At 50.8% G+C, this 14,100-nt stretch overlaps 1 protein-coding gene across 3 annotated transcripts in view; it reads right to left on the bottom strand.

Moving 5' to 3' along the window:
* The window catches only part of Stx1a (syntaxin 1A), a 26,892-nt gene extending 15,413 nt beyond the window's left edge, over positions 1-11,479 (bottom strand). For all 3 annotated transcript variants that reach the window (XR_013107087.1, XR_013107088.1, XM_076923149.1), the window contains exon 1: positions 11,368-11,479. Coding sequence is in view for 1 of the 3 variants with exons in the window: in XM_076923149.1 (XP_076779264.1) it covers positions 11,368-11,397 (30 nt within the window). In the remaining 2 variants the exon portion in view is untranslated. The remainder of the gene's footprint in view (positions 1-11,367) is intronic.
* Between the last annotated feature and the right edge of the window lie 2,621 nt (positions 11,480-14,100).

Genomic DNA, 14,100 nt, shown 5'->3' with positions numbered 1-14,100 from the left:
TATCCAACATACCTGGAGTCAGCCAGGGTCATAAGCCGGCCAGTCCAATGTCCTTCCCACAGCCAAGGTACACCAGCGTGACCCTAGGGCAAGAACTATCACCTACAGGACAGGAGCCCAGGGCTCAGCCATGCCTCCGTGCTCACTACAGAGGGTACTGCTTGCTCTCTCAACATGACTCAGGTCGAGAGGCTGAGAAAGCCTGTCTCAGGCACGTACCACGCTCCAAGACTGATGCTCTTCTGTGACGTGGGGATAGTTATAACTGACTGTGGGGTAAAGGACATGGAGCAAGACACAGGCGTCTTCTTGGGCCCCATTATGTGGTCAAAGCAGGACCGGCTGAATACAAGAAGGAGCGGCGGCAGCGGCTAGAAGGTTCTCTGGAGGCAGCTTGGAGGGGCCCCTCCCATCTCCAGATCACACCTCCTCCCCCGGGGAAGCTAAAATAAACCCCCACTCTGCTCCTTCTCCCTGGAGTGCCTGTGGACTCCACCAGGTGGCCACCCCTCCCCGATCCTACAGACAGGGAGCCACTGTCACATTTAGGGGCCATTCTTGGACCCCAGTTGAGTCACATAGGGCACTCTGTAGAGAAACTGAGGCATGCCACAGCCTGCAAGAGCTCTGTTCCCGAACACCAGGCTGCTAGCTGGGTCCTGAGCACTGGAATTGGGGCTCCTGTCACTCAGCCTCCTGCCAGCTTTGGGGACCCAGAAAAGGATGGGGGGTACCAGGAGAGGCGGAAGGAGAACATTCTATCACCTTTGTTTTTTTCTTATTTATTTAACATTTTTAATTAAAAAATTACATATAATTGTGGTGTATACAGGAAGGCATGAATATACTGTGCATAGGTAGGTATACTCCTGACCTGTAGGCCAGACATTGGATTGTAAGAGTTGGTTCTCTCCTTCCACCATGTGGGTCCTGGGGACTGGACTCAGGTCACTGAGTTTAGCAGCAAGCCCCTTTACTCACTGGGCCGTCTTCCCTGCTCCTTTATTTTTATTTTTGAGACAGGGTCTCATTTAGCTCAAGATAGCCACCGATTCAATGTGAAACTGAGGATGGCCTTGAACTCCTGATCCTTCTGCATCCATTTCCTGGGTCCTTAGAATTATAGTCATTTACCACCATACCAGTTTCCAGTTCCCTCATCTGGGAATGTCCAAAGCTGGGCAGGCTAGCACCTGCCCGTAATCCCAACAATACTCCAGAGGCTGTAGAGTCAAGGCTATCATCTTTAGCTATTTGAGGAGTTCAGGGCTAGCTTGGGCTATATGAGATGCTGTGTCAAAAGACTAAAATGGCACCAGAGAGATGACTCATCAGTTAAGAGCTCACATTGCTTTTTATAAAGGATCAGAGTTTTGGTTCCCAGCGCCCGCGACAGGCAGCTCAGAACCATTGTAACTCCAGACCCAGGGGATCTGGCGCCCTCTGCTGGACTCTGCGGGCATTTCTCTCAAGTGTATATAACTGCTCAAAGATATAAATATATACTAAAATTTTTTAAAAAATAATTAAAAAATCGCACTAAAGGAAGCTCAGTTGGTAGGTCTAGGATGCATGAAGCCCTGGGTTCTATCCCTAACACCTCAGAACCTCAGAACCCTTGCTGAGCCCTCCTCTCCACCCTTGGGACCACAGGAACCGGGCTGCTATCTCTCTGTACCTCAGGTTGCCCTCCCTCACACAGACTCTTGACCTCTTTAGAATCTGTCCAGCTATTCCCACCACATCCTGAGGGCTGGACTATATAGGAGACTGGCAGGGAAATGGCCAGACCTCATCCATGAGGACAAAGTTGGTAAGGAACCATTCAGGGGAGACTCTGAAGGTGTCATTCAGAGTGGCCCCAAAGCCAATGAGCAAGTGTGGGTCAGACCTCCCCATTGTGGTAAAACCCCCATCATGGCCCTCAAGTACCCTAAGGAATCGTCTTTCCCAAGTCCTTCTTCCACTGTCTTTATTTCCTCTCAAGCTACAGTGATGAATGTACAGAGAACAGGCACCTCAGCGGAGGAAGGGTTTATCTTAGTTCACAATTCCAGGTTACAAAAGTCAGAGTGGCAGGAGCTAGAGAGAGCCAATCACATCACATCCAGTAAAGAGCAAAGAGCAGGACTAGATAGATGGCTCGGTGGTTAAAAGCACTTGTAGCTCTTGCAGAGGACCTGAGTTCGGTTCTTAGTACCCACGTGGTGGCTCACAACCATCCACCCTTATTCAGTTCAGGACCTAAGGAATGGTGCCACCCATAGTGGGCTAGATTTTTTTCACATAACCGTAACAAAGCCCCACACAGACCTGCCCACGGGCCAAGCCAATACAGACAATCTGAAGAGTGAGTCTCTTCCCAGGCTGTGTCAGGTAGACAAGTAAAGCTAGCCATCAGCTGGTCAGTGGTGGCCTGTGCCTTAATCCCAGCATTTGGGAGGGAGATGGACCTCTATGAGTTGGTCTACAGAGCAACTTCCAAGACAGCCAGGACTACAACAGAGAAACCCTGCCATGAAAAACCAAAAACATAAAAATAAATCAAAGTCAGCCATCACTACCCTGCTCCTTCAGGGCCTCTCACTGGTACTTTTCTGTTTCCTTCTCTCCTCATTCCAGCGTCTACGGAATCCCTATGAGAATGTTCCTGCCCCTGCAATCTACTCTCCGTTTACCCCGTACTTCCGTTCCCTCATCCTCAGATGCTGCCTCTCTCAGGGAAGCCTCCCTCTTTCCTCTGGTGTCCCATACACTATTCATGTCCTGATGGGAGACACAGCCATACTTTTATCCCCTCCGGGACCTGAGAAGACAGTCCCCTCTGCCTCTGCCTGCATTTCTCCTATGACAGAGTGCTCCAACACCACCTTACCTAGACAGTTCTGCGCATGTCTGGAAGGCAACACTGTTTGGCAGTCTCTTTTCCTCCCTGTGGTTTGGCTCTCTGCTCTAAAGAACCCATTCATGCCTTCTCCCTAGAGTGGCCGTATCAGAGATCTAACAGTCTTGCCAGTGTTCTCCCTGCCTTTTTCTTCTACTGGAGTGTGCCTTCCTTTTCTTCTACAGAGGCCCAAGACTTGTTCTGTCCCGCCTCTGTCCTCTGTAGCACAGTAGACAAACAGAATCCACTGTAGTCTGAGTAGAGTCAAAAATGATGACCAAGCCAGGGACCGGTGGTGGCATCTGCCTGTAATCTCAGCACTCGGGAGTTGGAGGCAGATGGTTCTCTGAGTTTGAGGTCTACAGAGTGAGTTCTAGGACAGCCAGGACTACACAGAGAAACCCCATCTCAAAAACAAAAACCAAAAAAACAAAAACAACTAAACAAGCAAACAAATGAACAAAAGCTGATGGGGAGGGAGGGCTGGAGAGATGGCTCAGCAGTTAAGAGCACTGACTGCTCTTCCAGAGGTCTTGAGTTCAAGTCCCAGCAGCCACATGCTGGCTCACAACCATCTGTAATGGGATCTAATGCCCTCTTCTGGTGTGTCTGAAGAAAGCGACGGTGTACTCCTATGCATAAAATAAATAAATCTTAAAAAAAAAAAAAAAAAAAAAAGCTGACCAAGATGGATGATCTAACTCTATGAATACAGCCAGAGATCACATAATCAATGCAGGGCTGGCAAGATAGAACGGCGGGTCAAAGAGCTTGCCTTGCATCCCCGATGACCTGAGTTCAATGACCTGGCCTCAATTCCTAGAATCCACATAAAAAAACACCTCTGGATGCAGTGGCTAATATTTGAGATCTCAGCGTGCCTACGGGGATGGGGGGTGGGGAAATGGAGGCGGGGCCAGAAGAACTCACTGGAAACATACAAACAGACATAAGCAGTCAAAGCTGAAGAAGTAAGAGAGACCCTGGCTTAAAAAAAGGACGGGATCTAGTGAGGGGGCTGAGCAGGTGAACGCACTTGCTGCAAGATCTGATGACCCATGTTGGATCCCTGGAACCCACAGAAGGTGGACAAACAGAGCCAATGATATGAAGTTGTTCTCTGACCTCAACACACAAGTCATAGCAAGCACACAACCCCACAAACACACACACACACACACACACACACACACACACACACACACACACACACACACGCGGGAGGGGGGCTGCATACAGAAGAGAGAAAATTGAAACAATGTTTAAAAATTACAATCACACTGCAGGGCTGTGATGGCACACGCCTTTAATCACAGCACTTGGGAGTCAGAGGCAGGCGGATTTCTGAGTTCGAGGCCAGCCTGGTCTACAGAGTGAGTTCCAGGACAGCCTGGGCTACACAGAGAAACCCTGTCTCAAAAAAAAAAAAAAAAAAAAACCTAAATAAATAAATAAATATTACAATCACCTAATTCTTTCTTCCATGGAACCCCGCAAACCTTCCCCTGCTGGGACTTAAAGTTAGAGTAAGGACACAGGAAGGATCTCCCGTTTCCTTCATTTGGTCCTCTCTCACTCTGGGCTTTCTTGAGTCAGGGTCTCTATCCACAGGGCTGGCCTCCAACTCCCGTCTTCTGCCTCTGTTTCCCTAGCAGTACAATTACAGATATAGGCCGTGATGTTCCTCCCAGACAAAACAAAATCAGCCTGGCTCAGCTGGCTGTCCTGGCCATGCCTCCTTCCCAGTGTCTTGACCAGGATGGACACGGTACATGAACACACAGCGGTTACCCATGCGGCAGGGAGGTGGCACAGTTGGCAGACTGTTTGCCTACCAGGAATGGAGCCCTGGGTTTGACCCAACAAACGGTGACGCATGTCCGTGACCTTAGCACTTGGGGGTGGCAGATGCAGGAGGATCAGGAGTTCAAGGTCATCCTCTGCTACATAGCAAGTTCAAGGCCAGCCTGGGCTACACGAGACCTTATCACAGACAGACAAGCCCCAGTGAGCACCCAGCTGTTTGCTCGGTGATTAAGGATCCAGGTGGGTGGTAGTGGAAGCTATGGAGAGCGGTGGGATAACAGGAAGGACTTAGTGAGTGTTGCCATGGAGTAGCAGCTGGACTCATGAGGTATGTGCAGACCAAGGCCCAAACATCTGATGGACAGAAATCATACAGTTCCCTTGCTGTCCATCTGCCTGTGTCCTTCTCCAGAGCTCTCTCCACAAACTTGAAAATCTCCAGTGCTCAGGAACTCTAAACCAAAAACATAGGAACATCTTCACCTCCTTTCTTCCTTCTTTCTTTCTTTCCTTCTTTCTTTCCTTCCTTCCTTCCTCCTTCCTTCCTCCTTCCTTCCTTTCTTCCTTGTTCTATGAGAAAGGATCATGCTATGTAGCCCAGGCTAGCCTTGAATGCATAGAACTCCTCTTGCCTCCACCTCTCAAATGTGCCAGCTGCATGATACAAAGGCCAGGCTCTCCCTCCCTTTCACATACCCTAACATTTTGATTCTTCATGGCAGGTTTTGTTGCTTATCCCCTGGTTGGTTTTTTGTTTGTTTGTTTGTTTTTGTTGTGACCCTGATTCATATCCAGAACCCTTTAGGAGAAGAGTTAAAAGTCTTTTTTTCCCAGGTGGCTGGAGAGATAGATGGCTCAGCAGTTAAGAAGTCAACATTGCTCCGTTAAGCCACTCCACTGCGACCCCACCGCCCAAGGACGGTCTCTTAACTGGAGGTGGAGGCTGACTGAGTTCAGTTCTCCACATTAGGCAGTTACACAAGGGCCTGTAACTCCACCTCCAGGGGATCCAACACACTCTTCTGGAATCCTGGGGCACCTGCATATACCCACATAATCTAAAAATCCTCTAGTGAGGGGCTGGGGGCATGGATCAGTGGTAGAGCCCCTGCCTAGAATCCCCCAGGGAGGGGCTGGAGGCGTGGCTCAGTGACAGAGGACCTGCCTAGAATATATAATGCCCTGAGACTGATCTCCAACACTGCAAACAAACATGACACTCTCCACTGAGGTCATGGTAACTAATCCCAGAACGAAGAGAGATCAATATATGTTTAAGGATAGCCTAGGCTACAGCAAAGTCTTGCTCAAAAACAACAACTAAGCCATCAATGAAAAAAAAAAAAAAAAAAAAAAAAAACCCACACATCCTCCTTTGGGCAAGTGAAATAGCTCAGTGGTTTGCCACAAAACACAATGACCTAAGTTTTACCCACATAGTGGATAAGAAGAATTGAGTCCTGTAAGGCGTCCTCTGACTCCCATGGCTGCACTGTGGTTCATGTGTGCCCCTTCCAAATACAAAATAAATAAACGTACAAATAAGAACAGCCTGCACCTCCAGTTAAGAGGCCGGCCTTGGCCAGTGGGATGGTTCAGCAGGGGGGAAAACCCTTTCCACACAAGCCTGGAAACCCGAGTTTGATCCCTGGGACCCCTACAGAGGTGGAAGGAGAGAACAACCCCCCTGAGTTGCCTCTGAGCCCCTGACCTCATGAGCTCCAGGAATTTGCAGGGCTCAGAATAAGTGCCTTTTCCCGGACTGAGGACAAGAAGCCAGAAGCTGTCCCTAGCAGCGTTGAGGACAGTCTACATGGTCTTCCTGGCAGAGACTCCTGTATTCTAGGACACTTTTTCTCCAGGAAGCCAGTGTGATTGCTCTGGGAGGCGCAGAGGCTGGGGGATGGCAGCAAGCCAGCCAGCAGGGTTGATTCATCTGTTGAGCCCAGCCAGCCCTGCTGTCTACCTACAGGGTTATTTTCTTTTCCCCTTTCTCTTTTTAGTGACTAATCAAAGTCAGGATCGCTAGTGTAGAGAGGCCCAAGCTCCAGACAGGGTTATACAGAGAGAGGCAGGCTGGGTCCCCAGAAAAGCAAGCTCCTAAGTCCAGCCTAGCATCCTGTCTCCATCTCTGGGACTGGGTGATTTCTGCAACTCCACTTCCAACTTAAGATCCCTGCCCCCAAGCACAGTGGCCTCCACAGACCCCAGAAAGGGAGTGTGCTGGTGTGCTGGGATGTGCACCCTTAAATAAACCCCTGGTCCTCTCTCTTTCTCTCTCTCTCTTTCTTTCTTTCTTTCTTTTTTTTTTCTTTTGGTTTTTCGAGACAGGGTTTCTCTGTGTAGTCCTGGCTGTCCTGGAACTCACTCTGTAGACCAGGCTGGCCTCGAACTCAGAAATCCGCCTGCCTCTGCCTCCCAAGTGTGCCACCACCGCCCGGCCCCTGGTCCTCTTTCAACCTTATGTTCATGTAAAAACCAGTGGTTTGACAAGACCAGTGGTTCTCAACCTGTGGGCCATGACCCTGGAGTGTTGGATGACCCTTTCACAGGGGTCACAAGTCAGAACTGTCATTATATTATGACTCATAACAGTAGCAAAATGACAGTTATGAAATAGCAATGAAAATAATGTTCTGGTTGGGGACCACTGCGACCCGTGGGGTTGTATTACAGAGTCTTGGCGTTGAGAACCACTGGACTAGGTGGTCCTATAAGCCATTCCAGATACACACATGCTCAAGGAGAGTGGATTCTGGACCCTCTCTCAGGGAGCTGGAAGGAAGGAAATCTACTGTCACCTCTGAGTAACAGCAGCTCCATTTTAATCTCTGCCTGCCTTCCTTCCTTCCTCTCTTTCTCTCCACACCTCCTCTTTCTTTCTTGACATGGTACCATGTAGCCCAGGTTGGCTTTAAGGAACCAAGGATGGCCTTGAACTCCCGGTCCTTTTGTCTCCATCAACTAAGTTCCAGGATTACAGGCCTACACCACTATAGCTAGTGTGGTCTCCATCTTACAAGCGAGAGAAGACTGATTAAGCACGACTGAACATAAGACAGAGATGGTACCTAAAGGAGCAGGAGACTCTGGGCTTCCTCTTCCAGAAAGTTCTGTCCATCCTATGTCTCATGGAACGTGGGTACCAGGTGTCAGGGGTCCTGATATCTGCCCCCCCCCCTTTATTTATTTACTTATTGATTTTGGATACTAGGGTTGAGTCCAGGGCCTCGTACATCCTAGACAAGCACTCTACCACTGAGCCACGCCCCCAGCCCCTCCCTGGGGGATTCTAGGCAGGGGCTCCACCACTGAGCCACGCCCCCAGCCCCTCCCTGGGGGATTCTAGGCAGGGGCTCCACCACTGAGCCACACCCCCAGCCCCTCACTGGGGGATTCTAGGCATAAGCTACATCCCCAGGTCTTATATTTTTAACATTTTTAAAAGATTTTTTAAAGTTTATGTGTGTGTTTTGTTCACATATATGTGCCACATGTGTGCCTGGTGCCCAGGGAGATAAAAGAGACAGGGTTTCTCTGTGTAGGTCTGGCTATCCTGGAACTCACTCTGTTGATCAGGTCTCGACCTCATAGAGATCTACCTGCCTCTGCCTCGAGAGCACTAGGACTGAAGGCGTGCACCACATGCCCGAAATCCCAACACTGGGACACAGAAGCAGAAGACATGACTGTAGTTTGAGGCTACCCTTGGCTACATAATGATTTCCAGGCCAGCCTGGATACTTAGTAAATCTGCGTAAAGAAAAAGAAAAAATGAAGAAAAGAAAAATTAAAAAAAAGAAAGAAAAAGTGAATCACTGTGTGGGTACCTACATGCCCGCCACCCTAGTGTTTGGGAGGTGGAGGCCACAAGATCATGAATTCAAGGCCATCCACCCTTGGTGACACAACAAGTTGGAGATCAGCCCTTCTCTCACAGATGAAGGGAAGGAGGGGGATGAGGTCTCTTTACCACCCATGTTAGGGGAATACCTCACTCCACAACTCTCTCCCCAGCTGTGTGATCCTGGACCAGTCTTGGCCTCTGAGGGGTTAAGCTTCTGTGAGCCTATGTACAAGGCTAGGGGCAGGGGGCCCTTCAGGGTCGATTTCAATGTACAATCTGCAGCTCTGGGAGAGGCGGGCCTGAAGATGGCTAGAGGGCCGGCCCAGCCTACAGCACAGCAGCGAGGAAGCACGCCAGCTCTTTCCCCAAGTGTGACTTTTATAAATAAGCTCCCTTCTTCTCCTTCCTTCCAAATGTGGTGGTGCTGGGTGGGGGAGAAAGAGGAGGAGGAGGAGGCAGAGGAGGAAACGGGAAGGAAGGCTGAGGCAGGCACACAGATGCAGCAGCATCAGCACCGGGCGTCTCCATCCCTGGTGACTCTGTGCTTTGAAAAACCTGACTCCTGGGTTTCAGGGGTTCCTGAAAAGTCCAGTCGCAGTCGGAAGTCGGAGGACCTCTTCTCAAGCCCCAACAAGCTGGGTGCTGAGTTTTCCCGTTTCATTTCTCATGGATCCCACGCTACATAGCATCAAAATCCCCGAGGGCCTAAGAATGATGGTGAACCCAGGGTCCTTCTGACTCTGGGGAGTGCTGACATGATTGACAGGTGCCCCCCACACACACACCGCGTTTATGCTAGACACTTGTCTACAGGCTCAGCTACCTTTCTAGTTCCAAGTGTCCTCTTTGCATCTCACAAACTGGAACTCCAGGACAGGAGAACACAGGATGTCTAAGAATGGCAGTGGCCCCCAAGACTACTTCACCCCAGCCATGCTTGGAATAGCTAGGACCCCACTCCCACATCCCACCACCGGACAAGGCCAGCTAGCCGAGAGGTCTGTCTGCAGTGGATTTGATGCCTGGGTTAGGTAGAACACATGTAGTGTTAGTTTGATTGAAGTCAAGTTTGTCATCGATATGTAGGGCTACCCAGGACAGTGTTGGGAGCATAGCTCTAGGTTCAAGCTTTTTACGACCCAAGCTGTGTGACCCTGATCAACCGCCCCTCCAACAGACAAGCGGGCCATGTTTGCTGGGCCTCAGCTTCAGGTTTACCAGAGAGGCTGACGGCTGATAATCAAAAAGCTGCTACCATACAGGAAGGCCTGTGTTCATGGGCACTCGGGTCCCTCATCTACTCACAATGGTCACACCGGGTGCCCCAACACAGACATGACCACATGCACTGCCATCTGTCACCTGGACATGCTTTCTGATTCAATGTGACACCAGTCTGACACAATGGTGCATGCTCATGAAGTCGAGGCAGGAGGATTGCTTTGAGTTTAAGACCCAATGGGGCTACATAGTTCCAAGCCAAGCCAGACTGGACTATAGAGAAAGCTTAAAAAATAAAATAAAATAAAATAAAAACACCGGAAACTTGAGGGCAGCGACAAGGGGCGGGTGGGGGGAAGTGTTTTAAACACTATATATGACATGAAAGGCTGCCTATCTCCTTTGAAATAGATGAGGCACTGGGCACCCAGCCAAGAATGATACAGGTCTGAAGGCATGAGGAGGTCGGTTGCAGGTCGGGAACAGGATGAGGACTAGACTGGAGGGCACAGATATGGCTGGTATTATGGGAGGCAGATCCAGCCACAAATGGGGAAGCTAGGCAGAAATTACAGCCATTAGGTCAAAGCCCCCCCCCCCAAACAAAACTTTCTATGAAGGGCTTTAAGTAGAGCACAAAAGGAGAGATCTAGGAAGCCACCCAGCTTGGGGGTGGGCACCCAGAAATCCACGGGTGGGGTTTGCTGAGGAATCACACAAGACAACCCGAGAAAGAGCCCTTATTCAACCCTCCCACGGGAGAGCTTAATTTCTGCCCCTCTATGGTCTGAGGCCAGAGGAAGGACACTCCCCTGTGTGTTAAAAGTAGGCGACTGGGGTCTCATGATTGAAGGATCGTGGGCTCTTAGATGGAACCTCTCTACTGCCTTCTACTCACCTCGAAACCCCGCCCCAAGAGCCACACCCCAGAGGCCTCCGTCACACAGGTAGGAAAATAGACTCAGGTCGCAGTCAGACCTGGGAATCCGGGAAGGGTCTAGGCAATGACTGCTTGGGTTGCCTAGAATCCCAGCGGACCAAGGGTAGATATGGTTGAGTCCTTTAATCCAGAGCAAGCCGGGGATCCCTAAAGCGACCAGGGTGGATCGGGAGCCACAGGTGATGGGAGCCACAGGTGATGGGGAGCCCCAAGAGACAGCTCCCGCAGAGGCCACCCCCACCCAGCGAGCGGCCTCGTTTCCGCAGCGCGCCCAAGGATGGGGCTGGAAAGGGAACTCTGGGCAGGGGGGTGGGAGGGAGACGAGAGGCTCAGCCTCCAGGGGACAGTGCAAGGACGGTGACAAGCGGGCGGAGAACAGGTCACGATTTTGCATCCCGCCACCGAAACCCCATAACAGCCCTCCAATCGCCCCCAAACAGGAGCGTCCCAAAAGTTCCTCAAAACCCCAGGTTCTAGCCAGCAGTCCCGGTGCTGAAGGGCTCGAGTCCGTGACCAGAAGTAGATCCGAGGGGTGGTCCCATGGGGGTTCGGGGGTCCCCCAGGCTTGCAAGGCTCCCTCCGTCCCCTTGTGGGCGCCCCGGTGGCATGCCGGAACCAAGTGGAGAATTACAAGGCGCGGGGTGAGCGGCGCGCGGGGATCGGACTCACCGTGCGGAGCTCCTGGGTTCGGTCCTTCATGCTCCCGGGAGTGGCAGTAGGCGCCGGCTGCAACTGAGTAAGCCCCGCATGCGCGGATGCCGCCCCGCGGCTGCGCAGCGCCAGCCCGCGCCCCGCCCCAGTCCCTGGGACCCCCAAGCCCAACCCCAGATGGCCACTCCCATCTTCCTTCCACGCCCGGATTGATCCCGCCCAGGGCTCCGCCCCCGTGGAGCGCAAAGGGGGACAAACCCAGCCCTCAGGACCTGATTCCTACTCCAAACATCAACCAGTGCTCTCTATCTCGATGTGGTTCCAATTCCCTGGCCCTCCTCTGCCCCAGCCCCCACCCCTTCATCTCACCACTCATAATCTAGACCCTGGATCCTGACCCTCAGAGTCCTTCCTGTCCCGTGGATTTGCTGGAGTGGAATCCGTCCCACTTTGTTTTCATGATAGTCTCACTGTGTAGCCCAAGCTAGCCTTGAACTCCTGCTCCTACCTCAACCGCAGGAATACAGGGTTTGCAGGCATGAGCCTCCATGCACTCTTGAACTGATTGCCTCAGGACCTCCAGCATCCCTTCTCTTCCACAAGTCAGAATCCCTTCTCCATCCTGTCCTGAGATGGCTGAACAGGTAAAGATGCTTGCCTCTAAGCTTAAAGATCTGAGTTTCAGTGGGGCGGTGATGGAGCAAGTCTTTAATCCTAGTAGGCAGATCTCTGAGTTCAAGTCCAGCCTGACTTACAGAGAGAGTTCCAGGACAGCCAAAGGTACACAGAGAAACCCTGTCTTGAAAATAACAACAAAAACCAAACAAATCATCGTGGAGTGCGATACCTGGGACCCACGTGACTGAAGAAGAGACTTGACTCCTGTAAATTGTCCTCTGACCTCCACATGAGTGAGCTGTAGGGCTCACATATGTGCAACCGCACAAAGAGGCAGGGGGCACATGAACAGGTGAATAGAAAAATAAAATAAAATAAAATTCCTCTCCGTAGTGGTCAATCCTAAGCCTTCCCACCTCTCCGATCGTCCTCCTGTCTCCAGACTGGGATACTGCCTTCTTACTTTCCCCAGCGTTTTTCAGCTCACCTGTTGGACTCAAGATGACTGACTTTCTCGTTACACCCAATTAATTAATTAATTAATTAATTAAAAATGTTTAAGATAGTTTAAAAAAAAGGCCTCCCCCCCCCACTCCTTCATGCCTCCACCCCAGAGTTCAAATGCCAGGCCTGATGTCTTGTTTCCTGTGTGGAAGCTACAGGCTGCTCAGACCCAGGCCCAGTATTGTTAACAGTGTGCCGGTCGGTTGACACATACCTTTTAGCTCCTGCCAGCATCTTGTTACATGGTACAAACACATGCACTCAGCACTCATTCTCATTCTCTCTCTCTCTCTCTCTCTCTCTCTCTCTCTCTCTCTCCCCTCATCTGCCAGACCCTCTTTTGTGTAAATGGTCTCAGGCTTTCTTGATCCCAAGCCAAGCACACCTATACCTGCTTGTACACTAGGGTTACGAAGGCACGGTTCTGGATCTGATCCAGCCACCTGCTGCCCAGTGCGTCTGGGCCTGGCACTTCTCCCAGACCTTCAGTGCAGGTTAGATGGCCGGCTGACAGGCAAGCCAGGACACTGGCTCAGCCTTCCCTCCGTCCCTAGAAAAATCTGACAGGAGACAAATGTGTCCTGGCGCGGGAGAGAGCCGTATCCTCTCCAGTTGTCTAGACATCAGTATGATGCTATGTTTTATTTTTAATATTTGTTACATCATTTATTTGTGTGCATGATGATGCCACAGCTTACACAGAGAGGTCAGGACAACGTGCTGGAGTCAGTTCTCTGCTTCCACTGTGTGGGTCCCGGGGATCAACCCAGGTCATCATCAGTCTTGGCAGCAAGTACCTTTACTCTTATCGTGTGTGTGTGTGTGTGTGTGTGTGTGTGTGCACTCGCCTGTTTAAATAAAAGGTCTTTTGTATCTCAGGTTGGCCTCAAACTTGCTATGTAGCGGAAGATGACCTTGAATTTCTGATTTTCCTACTTCTGTATTGTTAAGATTTCTTCCTCTACTCCAAGGTCTCCCAGACAAACCAAGGTATAATGCAACCAAACTTTACCCTGGGCTACCAGTGAGTCCATTGGCCTTACTTGCAGAGCACTGGTGAGGGGTTCATACAGGTATATGAATGTTCCCTCAACCTACCCCGGCCCCAAGGTGGGTTGAATAGGAATGACTCCCACTGATCCACAGGAAGTGGCTCTATTAGGAGCTGTAGCCTTGTTGGAGGAAGTGTGTCACTGTGCAGGTGGGCCTTGCTCAAACTATGCCTGTGGATCAAGATGTAGGACTCTCAGCTCCTTCTCCAGCACCATGTCTGTCTGCAGGCTGCCATGCTTCCCACCATGATGACAATGGACTGAGCCTCTGAAACTGTAAGCCAGGCTCAATTGGATGTTTTAATTTATAAGAATTGCTGTGGTCACGGTATCTCTTCACAGCAATGGAAACCCTGACTAAGATGTCCCCCAAGTGATTTCTCCATGGTTGCATAGGTGGAGCCCCTTCCCCTAGGTTTCCCCACATTTACACTCTATCTCCTCCCTGAAGCATCGTCCCTATGCACCACACGGAGGGCAGAACTGTATACAACTGGCTGGGAGGGGTGCCTGGAGGCTTAAGTGAGGGTCCCATGAACCTTTGTGCTCCCGCCTTCTCTGAGGAAAGACCAACCCT

The sequence above is a fragment of the Arvicanthis niloticus genome, chromosome 24 (genome assembly GCF_011762505.2).
Source record: "Arvicanthis niloticus isolate mArvNil1 chromosome 24, mArvNil1.pat.X, whole genome shotgun sequence".
Lineage (NCBI taxonomy): Eukaryota > Metazoa > Chordata > Mammalia > Rodentia > Muridae > Arvicanthis > Arvicanthis niloticus.
The sequence above is the reverse complement of the archived record's forward strand: the minus strand, read 5'-3'. Positions and strand labels throughout refer to the sequence as shown.